The sequence below is a fragment of the Sesamum indicum genome, linkage group LG11, assembly GCF_000512975.1.
Source record: "Sesamum indicum cultivar Zhongzhi No. 13 linkage group LG11, S_indicum_v1.0, whole genome shotgun sequence".
NCBI classification, from domain to species: domain Eukaryota; kingdom Viridiplantae; phylum Streptophyta; class Magnoliopsida; order Lamiales; family Pedaliaceae; genus Sesamum; species Sesamum indicum.
In genome coordinates, this window is record NC_026155.1 from 440,963 (window position 1) to 456,096 (window position 15,134).

Below are 15,134 nucleotides of genomic sequence, written 5' to 3' on the forward strand. Positions count from 1 at the left end.
ATATATATACCATTAGTAGTTGTTGAATGCCCTTATTCGTCTCAGCTCCCAATATATATAGAAGCCTAATATTAGGGTGGGAAGAAAGGAGGGGGGGCACAAAAAATTCAGAAAAGCAAAAACCCTAGACAAATCCAACTTTCCTTTGTCAGAAAAAGGCTTCTACATGTCTTGGCACGTTGCCGGAAATTCAAGAATTCATAAATAAATGGAGTGGTCTCCCTCATCTGCTACAAATGCATATCTTGATACCCTCAAATTGGTATGTATGAATTATGATTCAATTTTTTCAATTTCCTTCCTAATGTATAATTTGATTTGCATGCATGAATGTTGGTTGGTTTTTTTGCTTGAATTATTTCACCTAGTTATGTTTTGTTGTTGTTATATACGTCATATTATCTTTTAATGCATTTTTTGTACATAATGATTTGGTATGTTTTTCCCTCATTTATTACATGTAATCTTAAGATATATACATTAATTTGGATGTGCATCATCTTCCAGAGGATAAATAATTATGTGATTGATGCAAAGATTAGGAACATAACTTGCATGTCCGAATAGAATTTAGATCAGACATGAATACTGTAATCAACCGTTGCCTGAAAAGACTAATTAATTTGTTTCTTTGGATTGAGATGAAGATTGAGACATGATTTATATGGGCATAGCTCAAGGTTTTTTTTTTTTTTTTAATTTTTTTAAGATAATTGTATAAAATACAACCAACATCAGTTGCAAAAACTAGGATCACTTCTTGCGAAAAATGACAGATGATGGGTAAATTATATTTTAGTACATAAATTTTGCCAACTTTGTCTGATCCTATCCACCTTTGTGCCTTAACAGTGCAATAAATGCAAGAAAGAATGCAGTTCATGTGAAACACGGATGCCCGAAAGCAATGAACTCATATCAGCCTTAGCAGCAGGCATGAGTGCAAAACTTATAGTCGAGGTTACATCCGAGGTTTCTCCGTCCACAGTAGCCTTAGCAGCAGCTGCTAGGCAAACGGGAGGAAAACTAGTCTGCATTCTTCCAGAACCAAAGCTCGGCAAATCCCAGAAAGCCATCGATGATTCAGGCTTAAGTGACATGGTAGAGTTTAAGACAGGGGACCCTGCTGAGGCATTACGTAATTATGAAAACATCGACTTCTCCCTAGTAGATTGCAAATCCAATGACTATGAAAGATTGCTTAAAAAGTTGGATGTGAACCCGAAAAGATCAGTGGTGGTGGCTAATAATTTGTTGGAAGGGGACAAAGGGTTGGGAGGACATGTTAAAGGAGTTGGAAACAAGACTAAGGTTAGGTCCATGAAACATCCTATTGGTCAAGGTATGGAGATTACAATGATTGGGAGGAGTAATGATTTTGGAAGGAGGGAGAAAAGTAAATCAGGAAGCTATTGCATCAGACCGGAGAGAAAGGGGGGCATCATCAAGAAGACGGACAAGAGTAGGTGGATTTTTCAAGTGGATGAAAAGAGTGGGGAGGAGCATATTTTCAGGATGCCTAGATCAGAGTAGATGAGAATTTTTACGGCAGAGGTGCAAGAATTGAGGTGTGAATTCGTGTTGAAAACTATGCCATTCTTTGATCATCTGGTTTGATCTATGGCGAAGATATTGTCGTTCAATGTGGAGATTACGCGCAAGGGAGAGACCGGGGGAGTATAGAAAGGGTTCCTCTCAGCAAGAGTTAGTAAAAGTAAACATCTTATGTAGACTTCAAGGAGGATGGGAGGTTGGCTGGTGAAGGATGTTATGTGTATCCTATATGTAACTGCTGTGGCAAAAGCTTTGGTTTTCTTGTACAAACAGATATATCAAGAATTATATGATTGAAAGAACAAAAACTCTCAATTCTTGTTGTTGTCTACTTGTTATGTTGTCATACAGCTAAATCCAAATTATACAAGGTTTGACTTAGTGAAACAGAAAATGTTTCTCATTCCAGTCGAGGCATATGTCCACTTCAGCCCAGTAGTTTTGTTTCCTATTGGCAAATCAACGAGCTCCCAAGCTCTATTTTTCTCAATGGTGGAAATTTCTTCATTCATCGCTTTTTTCCAGCACTCATCATTGATGCTTCTTCAAATGTTTGAGGTTCATTCGAAAATAAAAACAGGTTCACTTGATTCATAAATTTCTCTTAGTGAACGCATTCGTCGGGGGTGGTTTTCATATTCCTCTTCAAGTCTTGTGGAAGGAGCAGCGTTTTGCTTGATATTCTGGTCCCGCGAAGATCCTTGAAATGAAGATGGCTCATGATAAGAGATTGAATCTTCCTTTTTTCTTTCCAATCCCAAATCGCATTTTCATGGAAGACAACGTCTCGTGAAACTGAAATTTTATGTGTTACTGGGTCCAGCAAACGATATCCTTTAGACTCATCATTGTAGCCAATAAAGAGAAGCTTCTGGCCTTTTTCATCAAAATTTTCACAACTTTGAGATGGAGTATGAGCATATGCAATGCTGCCAAAGACCCTCAAATGGTCGACTCTTGGCTTTTGATTTTGTCAGGCCTCATATGGAGTTTTATTTCGAACAGCTTTTGTTGGAGATCAATTGAGAATATAAACGGTTGTGTAAACAGCTTCTGCCCAATATAAATTTGAAAGACCTTTACCTTTCATCATGTTCCTGGCCATTTCAACATTAATTGTTCGATTTTTTCTCTTGGCGACCCCGTTATGTTGCGGTATCATGCTCACTGTCGGCTGTATTTGAATCTCATTTACTTTGCAATATGCAATGAAGGGATGATAGATAAATTCTCCTCCACGGTCTGTTTCTCAAAGTTTTTATTAAAAAACCACTTTGTCTCTCAACAAGTGCTTTGAATTTGAGGAAGGCAGAAAATGCCTCCGACTTTTGACTAAGGAAATAAATCCATGTCATTTTTGTGAAATCGTCAATGAAGAGAATGAAATATTTCATGTTCCCAGGAGTGGGAGTTTGCATTGGACCACATATGTCGGAATGAACAAGCTCCAGTTGTGCTTTGGCTCGCCAAGAAGTTTTGGGAAATGGAAGCCTGTGCATTTTTTCATGTATGCACTCTTCACACACTTGGCTAGATTTCTGGATATTAGGAAGTCAAATCACCATATTCTTCTTTTTCAGTAAGTGAAGACCGCCATCATTTAGATGACCATATCGCAAATGCCACAGATGTGACAAATCTGAATTCTCTACTTTAAATGCACAACTCTCATGAGAGGAAATATTTTATTTTTCATCTCAATATTAGCAATGACCGCATTCATCTTTTTATCAAGAATCTGATGCTTCAGAGGGCAGAAATATATCAGGTTTGTTTCGGCAAATCAAGGATACATGGATGGGTCCTGTTTGCTAGGCAAAACATTCAAGGAGGAGAAATGGTAGTATTTAAATCCTTTTGTTTTTCTATTAACAATATAGAATACATGGGCACAACCGCGTTCCAGACTTCTCGTTTATGATGCTGCCATGCTTCCTTCCACACCTCACTTGTCAATTCCGGCTCTTCTCCAAGTTGTTGAATATCGTGGTGAGCAGGTGAGACATAGCGTTGCGGACCTAAGGGAGGCACGTTATCAATAGGAGGGCAAAGATTGCTACGTGAGTCGACTCTTCATGGCCCTCTAGTTATAGGCAAATATGTCTGGACATCTGGTGCAGTTTATATGCGTGAGCTGACTTGTTAATGTTTGAAGAGCAAGAGATTCATATATCCATTCTTGTTTTTGTCTTCCTGGGTTCATTCATCTAAAGTGGATGTTGGGGACGTAAGAATCGTTTCCAGTATATGGACCACAATAATCAGTCTTTATGAAGTAAAAAAGATGCCCGGGTTTGGATGCAACATAAAGTTAATTGCTCTGATTCCGGATGCTGCTGCCACGAGCTTATCATGTTGTGCTAGCTTTACATTGATTCCACTCAACTATTCTGTATGTTATAATTGTCTGATGTAATGCATTATCCAATTTATAGAATGTTTGAATCAGTGAAGCAGAAAATATTTCTCAATCAAAAATTAGTTCAAATTTATTTATGAGTAGCAAAGTAGACAGATTCATGCAAGTTGTCAACTCATTTTCGTAATAATGACAGTTAAAAAGAAACCTCCTTTCTAGTATTTTTTTTTTGGTTTTTTAATTTTCCTTCCCGTGGGAAGATTTTGATCTGCATGTAAAATTCGTTTAGGAAAATCGAGTTCGAGGGTGAATTGTTTTCTCTGGTCTTTAGATTTTTTCGGTTTGAGTTCTTAATTCTTAATCGGGATTTATTTGAAGGGCATTTGGACAGATATCTATTTTGATTTTTCCGGTGGGGATCGGGAATTAGGGTTTGTCTCGGTTTTGGGTTTTTTTGCGATGGGTGAATCTGATTGGTGACGAGGAGATGATCGGGAAACGGCCGAGGAAAGTTGGTGTGCCGAAACTTAAGCGTTGCTCAGCGGAGAAAGAAGAAATCATTGGTGGCGACGACGTTGAAGAATCATGCTCCACTGCTGTTAATTGTAAGACGATGAAGAAGCGACTCAATGTTTTACAGTTCCCGTAGTTCAATTAGAAAGCGAGAACATTGATCGCTCAAGCTATTGCCCACCGACTGGGGTGTCATCATCATGCAACGGCAAAGCTATTTCCGTGGCTCAGAGGGTTTCTAAGAATAAGCCTCCATTGTTGAAGTCTTCCAGAGGGCGTAGGCAGGTTCTTCCGATGAAATTTAGCGACTCGGTTTTGCACTCGTGGAAGAAAGAAAAGTCAGAGTGTTCTGATGATTTGAAGAGCTGTTTAGCAAATAATGATGAATATGCTCAGAATGTGCCTCGTAATAAGAAGTTAAAAAGGGAAGAGTCGTCTGCTTGTTATGATGACATATATTTAGTCAAGAAACCTCGAATTGAGAGGCCATTGGACTTCCGGTTGAAAAATATAATTTTAGAGCCCTATCCTAGTTCGCAGAGTTCAGGGATGTCAGTTAATGAAGAGAACTCTTGTGTTTCTCCCATGGTGGAAAGTGGTTGTAACATGAATGGACATGCAGGATCGAAAAAATCAGTGAAGGAGAAAGTGGTTGAAAAAAAGGCCGATCTTTATGAGCCTGGTGATTTTGTGATGGGAGATATAGTTTGGGCTAAATGTGGGAAGAACTTCCCTGCTTGGCCTGCTATTGTAATTGACCCCCTCTGGCAAGCTCCTGAAGCAGTACTGCGAGCTTGTGTTCCTGGCACTCTTTGTGTGATGTTCTACGGGTACTCCAGAAGTGGACAAAGGGTAATTTCCTCTCATGACACTCAGGGTCATGCATGATTGTTTACTTAGAAAGTTACACTATGTGCTGAACATTTTGTGCATACATGGGAATATCTGAGAAATGCAATGAGCAACTGCAGCTGGTGCAACAGCTCAAGTTTTTGCACTTGCCAATGATTACTGAAGGTCTTGGTTGGTTTTTTTTTTTTCTTTTTTTTGGGGGTTTAGTTCATGCACAGAGACATGTTTATTCTTTTCATAAGCAACGATGTGCAGGAGCTTGCCCTTTTTTCTGGCCTGTAAAGGTATCAGTATCTGATCTTGTTACTTTAAGCAGGATTATGCATGGATAAAAGCGGGAATGGTTTTTCCTTTTCATGAATATATGAGCAGGTGAATATAGTGTTGAATTTTGTTTTAACTGTGGTAAGTGAGGAAAGCAGGTGTGTAAATTTGTTCCTTTTAGGTTTCAGGGGCAGACTAAGTTGTATGGTAGCAAGCCAAGTGATTTCCACCTGGCTATAGAGAAGGCAATTTTAGCAGAAAATGGCTATGCCGATTCCGCCATGGAGGCTGGCCAGGAAACATTGCGTGTCACAAATCATGGCAGTGCTGAAGCCACTGGTTCAAATCAGGAGTCAGAATGTACCATTCAGCAGGCAAGTCTCAATTGTGCTTGACTATTCTATTGTTGTAAGAACAGAAAATATCTGAATCTTGCTTGGTGATGAATGGTACATTTAAATTCTTACAGTTTCCATGAGAAATCAGTTATCAAGATTTTTTACGTCAAATTTAGTTGGAGACTTGTAGTAAAGTGTCACCGCTCGGGTTACTCATTGTACATTTGCTTTAATGATCTAATGTTAAAAATGCTTTTTGAGGTTCCAAGGTATTAGGTGAATAATAGATTGAGCATAGTTTACTGAAGTAGACAGGTAGAAGTATATTTTTTAAATCATGTCTTACCTTTTCTTACCTTGTAAAATCTCCTGTTGCTTTGCAATTCCAAGATGTCCCGGTCTCAAAATATTCTTTGAGTGGTTTGTCAAGTTCATTGTGGACTGTGTTGCAGGATACTTTTGATACAAGAAAAGACACCCGAAAATGTGGCAACTGTGGCCTGATATTTCCATGCAGAATGGTGAAGAGAATGAAGGATACAACAGCCAAGGCTTATTTTTTGTGTGAACATTGTGTTAAGGTTAATCAATAGCTTATATTTGGTTGCTATCTAGCTACAGATTTCTTATAGTTATTTTCGAATATATTTTTATTTGGAAAGTGCTATGGTTGCAGTTAAGGAAATCAAAACAATACTGTGGCATATGCAAGAAAATTTGGCATCATTCTGATGGTGGCAGTTGGGTGAGATTATCTTTATTTCTGATCTTTCTTTTTGTATGTGGCGTGTTCTTGTCTACTTACTATTAATTGACTTATTCCCTTTTCACTTTGTGCAAACTATTTTTGTTAGGTATGTTGTGACAGTTGTGATGTTTGGGTCCATGCTGATTGTGCTGAAATTTCTACCAACCTTTTGAAGGTCTGCCCAAATCTAATATATTAAGATGAATTTCATGCTATTCTGAAGTCTTGGCTTGCGACCAAGATATGTGTAACATTTGACAAGTTAATGTTTGTAGGATCTGAAAAATGTTGATTACTTCTGCCCTGAATGCAAAGGAAAGCCGGCATCTGAATCATTTCCTTTGGATAAATGACAGCTTTATCTCAGGTATCCATCTTGCTCCACCTGTCGTTTATCTAGTTATGTTTGTTGAAAGGATAATTAAGTTTAGGTGAACTTGATGACTTGTGTTCATGCTGGTATCCACCAGGCCAGCTGAAAAGCTTGCAAGCAAAATGCTGCCTGACAACATAACAGTTGTGTGCAACGGTGTGGAAGAGACTTATTATCCAAGTCTTCATTTGTAAGTTCTAAGTTCCATAAAAAAAGGTTTTTATTTTTAATTTACTGAGCTAGCCATCACAGTTTCTTTGCATTAATTAATATCTGTTCATGACATGGTAGCCTTAAGCTTCCACATCCCGTGGTATCCCTTTATGAAATTTCATGTTCATCTTTTAATCTTAAAAGACTCATGTCATGTCAGTTGTACTTTAGTCCTTGTATCCGGTTAAAGCTCATCATACACCCTGGATGAATTGTTAGACTAATGCAAATGATCAACTTATTTATTCTTCTCCTCTTCTCACTCTCAGGGTTCAGTGTGTTTGTGGTTCATGTGGCACAAGGAAATATGGGCTCAGTGAGTGGGAACGACATACAGGATGTAGAGCGAAGAAATGGAAACATAGCGTAAAAGTGAAGGGGTCTAATATGCCACTTGAAAAATGGGTTTGTTACTGTACCCCCATGTTCCAAATTTTGTCACTTCTCTGCTGTGTCATTTATCATATGTTTAGTTGGTCTTTTTTTATCCATAAAGCTTTTGTCAATTACCATTGGTGGTCAGACAGTGCTGAAAATTGAAAGATCAACAAGAATGAAAATTTAGATATATCCCCTGATATAATGCCTGGGGTCTTCCACCTTTTTTTACTTCTCCATTGTTGCCTGAGTTTAACATTCTTGGTATTCCTGGCCATTCTCTTAACAGAAATTGTAAAAGGCTCTTGTATATCCAACCTCAAATGGCTGAAGTATATTCATAATTCATGGAATTTAAGTTCTTAATTCTGCCTACTAAAAACAGTGTGGTGCAGATGACAGAGTACAATGTGCACTGCTTCAATCCTATGCGGTTAGATAAGAAGCAGCATTTTGCTTTTCTGAAAGGTTGTAGCTTGGGCTGCTTTAGTACTCCACATTTATTTTTTCTTTATGAAGCATTTGCCTTTTGTAAATTACGTTAGATACAATGTCATACTAGTCTGACTTTGACAGAAAACTACAAACCTGTTCATGCAAAGTGGACCATGGAACGATGTGCTATTTGTAGATGGGTTGAAGACTGGGACTATAAGAAAATAATAATATGCAACAGGTGTGAAATTCTGCAGTCACATTTGTGTTGCTCATAGGCTCCTAGGGATGCTCTTTCCTGTTATTCTAAGAAGTTACTATGGTTCAGATGTCAAATAGCAGTACATCAAGAATGCTATGGAGTAAGGAACACACAAGATTTTGCTTCGTGGGTTTGCCGGGCATGTGAAACCCCAGAAGTTGAGAGGGAATGTTATCTGTGTCCTGTCAAAGGCATGCTACTTGACGTAGCTTGGTTTTTCCTGAGTTAAGATGATATATGGTTTATTGTTTTCCTTAATTCTTCTAACTGAAAACTGCATTTTCAGGAGGTGCATTAAAGCCAACTGATGTAGAATCTCTATGGGTTCATGTTACGTGTGCGTGGTTCCGGCCAGAAATTGCTTTCTCAAATGCAGAGAAAATGGAGCCTGCTGTTGGACTTTTTAGAATTCCACCAAGCTCATTCACTAAGGTAGAATTGTTTAGAGGATCGACATATTGTTTATTAGCTCTAGAATCTTTTCGTTGCTCTTTCGGAAGGCCCTCTGGAAAATGTGTGGAACTGACTAAATGACTAGTATTAGGGTAGTATTCAGAATTGTATAATTTATTAAAGAACTTTTTAAGAATTATATTTTCATCAAGCTTTCTTTTTAGTAACTCTGCGTCTGCTGCAAATTTACTTCTCATCCATATAATTGAAGTGTGTTTCGTTTTCTTGCCGTGAATGAAATATTTCATTGTTTTCATCTAAAATGGTCTTTTGCTGTATTTTTTTTCTTAAATTGTTTTTATTGTAAATTGACATGCGTTATTTGCAAGCAGATTCATGGTTCTTGCATTCAATGTTGCAAGTGTGCCACCTATTTCCATGCTACGTGTGCATCTCGTGCCGGATATTGCATGGAAGTAAGTTGATGTTTTTTTTTCCACTTTTTGTTAACACTGACATCCTCTTGACCATGTATATCTACCCATATACATCTTTAAGTCCTTGTAGCTACTTTAAGGATCTTCCTAGAGTTGCTTTTGGGATCTCTTGTGTAATTTTTGGATTATTTCCACCTTGATCAGTAAGTAGAACTGACCTGAAAAGACAATCTTGAGCCCAAGTTATAGATTTGATCATAATGTAATTTAATTTATCAGGATGCTGGGAGGATACATTCTTGTTGGTAACTGTGCTACATCATGTTTCACTTTTTCTCATATTGAATGAAATTGATTTTCTGGATGGCAGAGATAGCTCCAAGTAGAAAGGGTAAAAAAAAGATTTAGAATCTCCTTCCATTGATGTTCTAGGATAAACGGCATCAGTGGATTGCTCAAAAGCTGAATTGAACATTTAAAATGAAGTGCACGTAACAGCTCCACTGTGACTGGTCCATAAATTTTGGGAAAATAAGTTTGATTATTTTTCAGAGAATTGAAGAAAGCTTTGGGAAGGTCATTTGGTTACTGAGTGATGTTGAGGAAAATAATATCTTGGAGTAATATATGGACGTAAGTTGAACAGAAAGCATTATTCATTCCAATGTTGGGAGTGAACCAAGAATTAACGACATTTTCTTTCAGTATCATGTGTATCAATAGATAAAAAAGACTGAAGAAAGCTTGGAAGAGGTCATTTGCTAGAGTGATGTTGAGGAAAATAGTATCTTGGAGTAATATATGGAAGTAACTCGAACAGAAAGCATTATTATTCATTTATTCCAATGTTGGAAATAAATAAATAATTACCGACATTTTCTTTTCATATCATGTATATCAATAGAAAAACAAATGTGATTGAAGTTTGTGGTTCCTATTGATGGTAGTGTGAGACAAGTGAGATAATTTCTTGTGTTTGAATGTAAAATATGATTGAATTCAGCAGAATTAGCTTCTTAATTGGTCGAGGTATTTTTGTTTTGTTGTGCTAGAAAAGAAAGAATTCAACTTTTAGTAATATGCTTTTCTTCTGGGGTCCTTTTCTATAATTCTCTATTCTGTATATAAAAGCACACTGTCAGACAGATGGTTGCTGTTCTAGTTCTTTGTTTTTGTCTTTTTTTCTTGGGTGATTGCTTTTTGAGTAATTTACCTTAAATCCAGTTGCATTGCTTGGAGAAGAATGGGATGCAGATAACCAAATGGATATCGTACTGTGCTGTTCACAGGTATGGTTAAGTGCCACACTGTTTTTGTTCGGACCTAGCCGCACACATCCTCATGCATATTTATAATCGTGTGTTCATGTGTTTAATATGAATTTATACAATTTCATGTAGAAATATGTGCTGTCAATTGTATGCACCTCTTGTGTGTGTAGAACGGAAAGACACACCATATATGTGTAACACATACACACATGCTCGTACATTATGTTGATGCATGTGACGTGTGTTCCATATGTGTTTTTGCAAGTAAGATTCAGTTAGAAGAAAAGTGATCAGTTTGTATTATTAGTAAACCTAGATTAGGCAGGAGGATCTAATATACACACTATGAATGATTAAGGACATGAATCGTTGTGATTTTTGTTTTCAAGACAAATCTAACGCATGTTAGGGATCGATTTGTCAACTTCAAACTTCATGAAAGTTAGTCAGAGGTTGTTGCTTGCATCAACTGCTGTTGTAAATGATAGCTAATATTCAAGAGAAAAGACTACTGTCGCCTTTTCATTGTTTTGACATTCCTTTTGGATCAGAGCTTGTACTTGTTATGTGGCCGGTGTTTTAAATATAGAATGTTGTCTTAGGATACCTAGCTCAGAGAATGTACTCGTGATTCAGACACCCGCATGGCGTTTTCTCTAACACAAGTTTGCTCCAAAGCCAGTATCAAGAACAATGCTTGAGAGGTTCGAGGCTCATCTCATCAAGGACTGCTGAATGCTCTGATTCATCTCCTGCTGATACAAATGAATTTGAAGCAATGTCTGCTGCAAGGTGCCGCATTTATAAGCCTTCGAAAGTGAAGGTAGTGTGATCATGCACCTGTGCTGTGCAAAATATTTGCCCTGGACCATTAGGAGAATATTTATGTTTACTCAAGGTTATATGTATCTATTCACATGTTTGTTTGTGATATAGTTCACTTATACTTTTTCTTGTCTCACCATGGCTTATTTGCTCTCAATAGAAAATTGGACAAGAGTCAGTATTTCACCGCGTGATGGGGCCTAGTCACCACTCTCTACATGATATAGATCGTTTAACTTCACATGACAAAGTAATTTGTTTCCTTCATATTGTGTTCTGAAACAAAAATAATTTTTCTGGCTTTGAGTAATTTCTTTTTTGTCGAGACTTATTTAACTTATTTGGTTGCTCCTCTTCTGTCATTGTTAAGGATATTGATGAGGCAAAAGCTTTTTCAACATTCAGAGAACGGCTAGAGCATTTAAAGGCGAACAATCTTTTCTGTATGTCTCATGTATAGTTTATGTGTTTTGGTTTTATCGCTCATCTGTCTTGTCTCCCGACCCAGCCAGCCCCACCCCCTACCCCTGTAGAAAAATTCTGTAATTTCTCACATATTTTTTGACTAGTGTACTTTTTTTTATGCTTCAGAGGACCGAAATATATCGGATTTGTTTTGGTAAATCAAGGATACATGGATGGGGCCTCTTTGCTAGGCAAAGCATTCAAGAAGGAGAAATGGTAGTATTTTAAATCCTCTTGTTTTTCTATTAACAATATAGAATACACGGGCGCAACCGCATTCCCATACTTCTTGTTTATGATGCTGCCATGCTTCCTTCCTCACCTCACTAGTGAATTGCTGCTCTTCTCCAGGTTGTTGAATATCATGGTGAGCAGGTGAGACGTAGCGTTGCTGACCTAAGGGAGGCACGTTATCGATCGGAGGGCAAAGATTGCTATGTGAGTCTATTCTTCATGACCCTCTGGTTATATGCAAATATGTCTGATATCTGGTGCAATTTATATATGAGCTGACTTGTTAATGTTTGAAGAGCTAGAGATTCATATGTCCTTGTTTTTGTCTTCCTGGGTTCATTCATCTGAAGTGGATGTTGGGGACATAAGAATCGTTTCCAGTATATGGACCACAATAATCAGTCTTTATGAAGTAAAAAAGATGCCCGGGTTTGGATGCAACATAAAGTTAATTGCTCTGATTCCGGATGCTGCTGCCACGAGCTTATCATGTTGTGCTAGCTTTACATTGATTCCACTCAACTATTCTGTATATGCCTCTGAGCATGTTATAATTGTCTGATGTAATGCATTATCCAATTTATAGAATGTTTGAATCAGTGAAGCAGAAAATGTTTCTCAATCAATAAGTAGTTCAAATTTATTTAGTAGCAAAGTTGACAGATTCATGCAAGTTGTTTACTCATTTTCATAATAACGACAGTTAAACCAAAACCTCTAATTTTTTACCAAATTTTAAGCAAGCCCTTGTACAAATTCACAGTTCTTCTTACATATGTTTGGGAACTATTATGTTTTTCAATCAAAAGTTGGTCATGATAGAAACAGATCAGCTGGAGGGTGTTTTTATTATCATCATCAGATGAAGTATTTGGAGGGAATGATGATCACCCACCACCTTCAACCACCATACTCAGCCCCACACAACACCACCCATCACTCATCAGGCTTGGAAATCAAGACAACTGCTCATCAAGAACTCCTTCCACCAAACAGCCCTTCCCAAGATTCTTGTTTATTATCTTCTTCTCCCCACCCTTCATCTCATTCTCTTCACAGTATCACCAAATTTGATTTTTTCTGGCTCCAATGATGGAGGAGTTTTCGACATTCGGCCTATTGAGATTGAGCTTTCTTTTTGTGGTTTTCATTAGTTCTCTTCTGGTAGAAGGAGATAACCTGGACTCTGATGGCAGTAATGCTGCTCTATGTGAAACGGATCTCACCTCATTTCTTCCGTTTCCATATAGTACTTTACCTGACATGGTTTGCAGACCACTTTGGAACTCATATTTGTTAAGGGTAAGTTCTTATTAATCCCAAAGGAAAAAAGAAAAGAACGTTACAAAGTTGCATTTCAATCTTTTAAATAATTGATTTCCCATTGCAGTATTCCCATTCCAAGAACAATGAGATCACCATTGTGTTATCAACCATATATACCAGTGGATGGGTGGGAATCGGCTTTTCTAGGGATGGAATGATGCTGAACTCCAGCTGCATGGTGGGATGGGTGAATTTAGAAGGCCGGGGAAGAATAAAACAGTACTATGTAAAGGGCTTCACCGCATCAGAAATCAAACCAGATGAAGGTGAACTGCCACTAACTAATGTTCCACCATTGGTGTCGCTACAGGGAGCCACTATATACTTGGCATTCCAGTTGAAGTATAATAAAACTCTTAAAACTCAGCCTATTCTATTAGCTTTCAGCACCAAAACCCCGCACCACCACCACCTCGCTGTTCATGATGACAAGACGACTATCTACTTTGATTTCTCATCAGGTTGGTTTGTTTATGTCAGTTGGTTTAATAAATCCAGGCAGTTATTTAAGGGATTTAGTAATTTATCTCCTGAATGTCTCTTGTTAAGTTATTAGGATGAGCGGTTGGAAATCGGAGAAATAGTAGGTTAGTTATACACAAAGAATCCTAGACACAATATATATCTGCAGATGATCAGAACTTTAGCTATTACAAGTATTTCGATCATGCAAAATATCTCCATACATGTTTCTTGCATATACATAAGATTTCTTTTATCCTTTTCCAATCAGCAGGGGCAACAAAGATTGCTCTGCACAATTAGAACTGAACCAATGTATTACAAATCATGACATTGTTTTCCAAAACTTCTCCTGACAGGCAACACAGATTCCAGTGTTGATTTATCTCGTAGCATTCTCAAAGACAGGAGAACCCATGGGACATTGGCTCTACTGGCATGGGGTCTGTTTCTCCCTGTTGGAGCAATTTTGGCAAGATACCTTAAGCACAAAGATCGTCGGTGGTATTACCTTCACATAGCCTTTCAGTTCATTGGATTCTTACTAGGAGTTTCTGCAGTTGTTGTTGGACTATCCCTCAATAACACATTCCATTCTTTCATTTCTGCACACAAAGGCATTGGAATTTTTGTCCTTGTTCTCACCATTCTCCAGGTTTGTCTGCATGATCGATACACATGTATCAAACACCTTTCATCTTCAATCTTTACGACATCTGGTTTAACATTCTCGCGAACAAAAGAAAAGACCGCATGAAAGATGACAAGGTGTTGAATCTTGTGTCAGGTTCTTGCTTTCTTCTTGCGGCCTAGTCAGGACAGCAAGTACCGTAGATATTGGAACTGGTACCACAACTGGGCTGGCAGGATTTGCCTTTTCTTTGCAGCAGTGAATATAGTCTTGGGGATGCACATAGCTAGTGCCGGCCAAGCATGGAGAGTAGGCTACGGTTTTCTGCTCGGTTCAATCTTGGTTGCCGTTGTCATTCTGGAGGCATTGTTGAGACTTCAAAGGTCGCGGGAGCACGATAACCACCCTCCCTTTTCAATGAGTTCAATGGAGCAAGAGATATCACTGTAGTATAAAGCTTTTGGATTTCAGTTGATTTTGGTGCAAGCTTTCCGGAGACTGTTCATCAACTAGCTCCATTGGTATAAATGGTAGAGGCTCCCTGAAGAAACGTCTGTAGAAAACAGAAGTAAATGAATGAATCTTTCCTATAAAGTTTTGTATAGCTGAGAAGTGTTAGGAATTGCTCTGTATATTTAGTGTGGTGTGATTGTAAAACATTGTTTGTGTGAGAAAAGCTACTCAGAGTGGTTTGTTTTTTTCAACATCTGCCAGAAAATTGCTTGATGCATTCCTTTTCCTTAGCTAAATCAGAGGAAGATCATTAACAATCTTCTGGTATTGTTTAAAGCCGTAGTTGCT

The 15,134-nt window shown here is 38.0% G+C and overlaps 2 protein-coding genes and 1 pseudogene across 2 annotated transcripts; all 3 read left to right on the forward strand.

Moving 5' to 3' along the window:
• On the forward strand, positions 31-2,138 carry LOC105173082. The gene is made up of 2 exons (XM_011094732.2): positions 31-262; positions 853-2,138. The coding sequence occupies exons 1-2, from the start codon at positions 209-211 to the stop codon at positions 1,531-1,533; spliced, it is 735 nt and encodes a 244-aa protein (XP_011093034.1). The 5' UTR covers positions 31-208; the 3' UTR covers positions 1,534-2,138.
• LOC105173135 lies at positions 3,120-13,002 on the forward strand (annotated as a pseudogene).
• LOC105173083 (cytochrome b561 and DOMON domain-containing protein At3g61750) lies at positions 13,007-14,783 on the forward strand. Its single transcript, XM_011094733.2, has 4 exons — positions 13,007-13,216; positions 13,305-13,701; positions 14,062-14,357; positions 14,490-14,783. The coding sequence occupies exons 1-4, from the start codon at positions 13,007-13,009 to the stop codon at positions 14,781-14,783; spliced, it is 1,197 nt and encodes a 398-aa protein (XP_011093035.2).

Coding starts and splice junctions, on each gene's coding strand:
- LOC105173083 (XM_011094733.2), top strand. CDS start 13,007: ATGGAGGAGTTTTCGACATTCGGCCTATTGAGATTGAGCTTTCTTTTT. Junction 13,702..14,061: donor CTACTTTGATTTCTCATCAG/GTTGGTTTGTTT, acceptor TTCTCCTGACAG/GCAACACAGATTCCAGTGTT. Junction 14,358..14,489: donor TTGTTCTCACCATTCTCCAG/GTTTGTCTGCAT, acceptor ATCTTGTGTCAG/GTTCTTGCTTTCTTCTTGCG.
- LOC105173082 (XM_011094732.2), top strand. CDS start 209: ATGGAGTGGTCTCCCTCATCTGCTACAAATGCATATCTTGATACCCTC. Junction 263..852: donor ATCTTGATACCCTCAAATTG/GTATGTATGAAT, acceptor GTGCCTTAACAG/TGCAATAAATGCAAGAAAGA.